The 2,083-nt window shown below is 43.6% G+C and overlaps 1 protein-coding gene across 1 annotated transcript in view; it reads right to left on the reverse strand. All coding sequences in view use genetic code 11, as the record gives it.

The window, feature by feature from the left end:
• The window catches only part of EGR_05545 (Kyphoscoliosis peptidase), a gene marked incomplete at both ends in the record, with an annotated part of 27,947 nt that overhangs the window by 9,148 nt on the left and 16,716 nt on the right, over positions 1-2,083 (reverse strand). Inside the window, one exon of the mRNA XM_024494794.1 lies at positions 403-662. Within this exon, the coding sequence (XP_024350842.1) occupies positions 403-662 (260 nt within the window). The remainder of the gene's footprint in view (positions 1-402; positions 663-2,083) is intronic.

Consider the following 2,083-nt stretch of genomic DNA (forward strand, 5'->3'; position numbering starts at 1 on the left):
CTAAAAAGTGGGACTTCATATAAGAGAGAAAGTAATATGTCTGGTACCTTTAAAATCTGATCAAACAAAGTAAAGCACTGAAAAGGCGGTTCTGCATCGACGTTCGATATAAGAATCAACAATATGTTTTTTTTAATGGGTAACTCCTGATTCCTTGCTAATTTAGATTAGCCTGCTTCCCAATCAATTTAGGTGCTTTTATCATATCAATGACCTCCTGTGCTGCCTTAAATTAGCTATTTCGAATGGTAACCAATATAAGCAAAATAATCGAGCCCCACTAAGCTATAAAGGGGTAGTGATGTAGTCTGAAAGGAACTAATAATTCAATCACTGAACAATCGTAGTGACTGGAAACAGTCTACACACACGCTGACCATGTACGCTCCATGGATAACTAACCTTAAAGGCGTCATCCTCTTGCATGGGGTATACAGGCTGGCGATCCGGTATGGCATCAGGCGCGGGTTTCTGATAAGCCGGCTCGGGGTCGAGGAGCTGCGGAACGAACTCCTTCGGAGGCTCTTTTTGTAGTGGTCCTGTCACCCACGTGGCATGGGATGCGGGTGCCATGGCGGTGGCGGAGGGGAAGACCTGTCTCACGGCTGTCGCCGGCTGCGTTACTCCGACTCGGTTGTACTGTTCGCTCGGACGCCTGCCATCTGGAGGAGGAAGCAAAATCACAAGGATTCCCAAGGCGATAAAATGGGGTAGGATACCTAGCATGCATTCATCCGTGATATTTGCGGAGTTAACAAAAATCGTAGGAAACACCTGCGATGAGAATGCCAAGGGAGTTAGGGTTTCCCTACCTTCCTTTTGTTATTTGTACAAGTTTAGGCATCGATATCATTATGAGATGATTGTGTAAAGAAGTCCCTTAAATAAACACGCAAAGTTCGTGAGAATTGTGAGGTGACCTAATTTGGAATATGATTCCAGTTATGCAGGAAACCAATTTAATCATTCAGCAATTTCATACCAGAAAACGGCATGAAACAACAACGAAAATCACGAGATTCATCAATAAGATGGGGAGGGGAAGGAGTGACTGAAAAGTAGTTGGTGCATGAAAAACGGAGGTTGTAGCGCTGACATCGGGGGTTAAACTATGGAATCCCAACGGCACTTAAGAAAAATAAATCTTGTTTACCCTTCAAACCCCGTTAAGCTACAGATAGACGTCCGGAATCCGGGTTTCTTGAAATGTTCAGTAATTAATCCTTTTGGTTTACCCAAACTGGCTGAAGAGCCGACTGCTAGACACAGCTGATGAACGCGCGGATTAAGGCCATGCAATGTCTTTCTCAGTTAAATAGGGTACCAAATTTTCCATCAAGGCATTTCCCGTTTAAAAAACTTACTTCAGTAGGACATTTTTCACAATTATTAGAGAAGGTTATTCGTAAAAATCCACATCAACACCAATAGCGTTCAGGTATGCACAAACGACCTTAGAGGGTGAGAAAACGATAAAGTAGTCTTTTTAGGATCCTGTTGTGTTATTTGCATTCAATCATACTTTAATTTCCACCTTCATCGTAGATAGCAAGTACTTCTGATACCAAAACAGCCCATTAAGGGGCGCATTTGATAAGAAGGATTTGGAACTGTTAATTTCTCTGTAAAAGCTCTCAGAGGTCGATAGTACGGGAATATTGGTGCTGCGAAATAAACAAAACTTTATGATGCGATCAAGCATAAAAATATGCAATTCAGGACTTCGTGAGATTGGAGGTTACCTCCAAGATTTCTTTAAAACAGAAGACCGCCTCACCATTATTTTTGTAAATTCCATACGACATTCTCCACATGCGGGGCACTCTTTTGAGGTGCTTTGGCCCGAGTCGTCTGGAGGCGCCACCCACTTCAAGCTACGTGCAAGCCAACCCATGCATGAACATTCTAGCCAATGAGCAACAGCCCCTCTGCCGCACGCTGATTGGCTGCGGCGAGGAGGCCAATTGCGCCACAGAGAAACACAACACAGACGCCACAGGGGCTCTGGCAATGCAGCCTCTATGTATACGTGTGGATGAATATATATGCATATTCATATTTGCTCGGTCTGGTGTACTATTTG

The sequence above is a fragment of the Echinococcus granulosus genome (assembly GCF_000524195.1).
Source record: "Echinococcus granulosus chromosome Unknown EG_S00041, whole genome shotgun sequence".
Lineage (NCBI taxonomy): Eukaryota > Metazoa > Platyhelminthes > Cestoda > Cyclophyllidea > Taeniidae > Echinococcus > Echinococcus granulosus.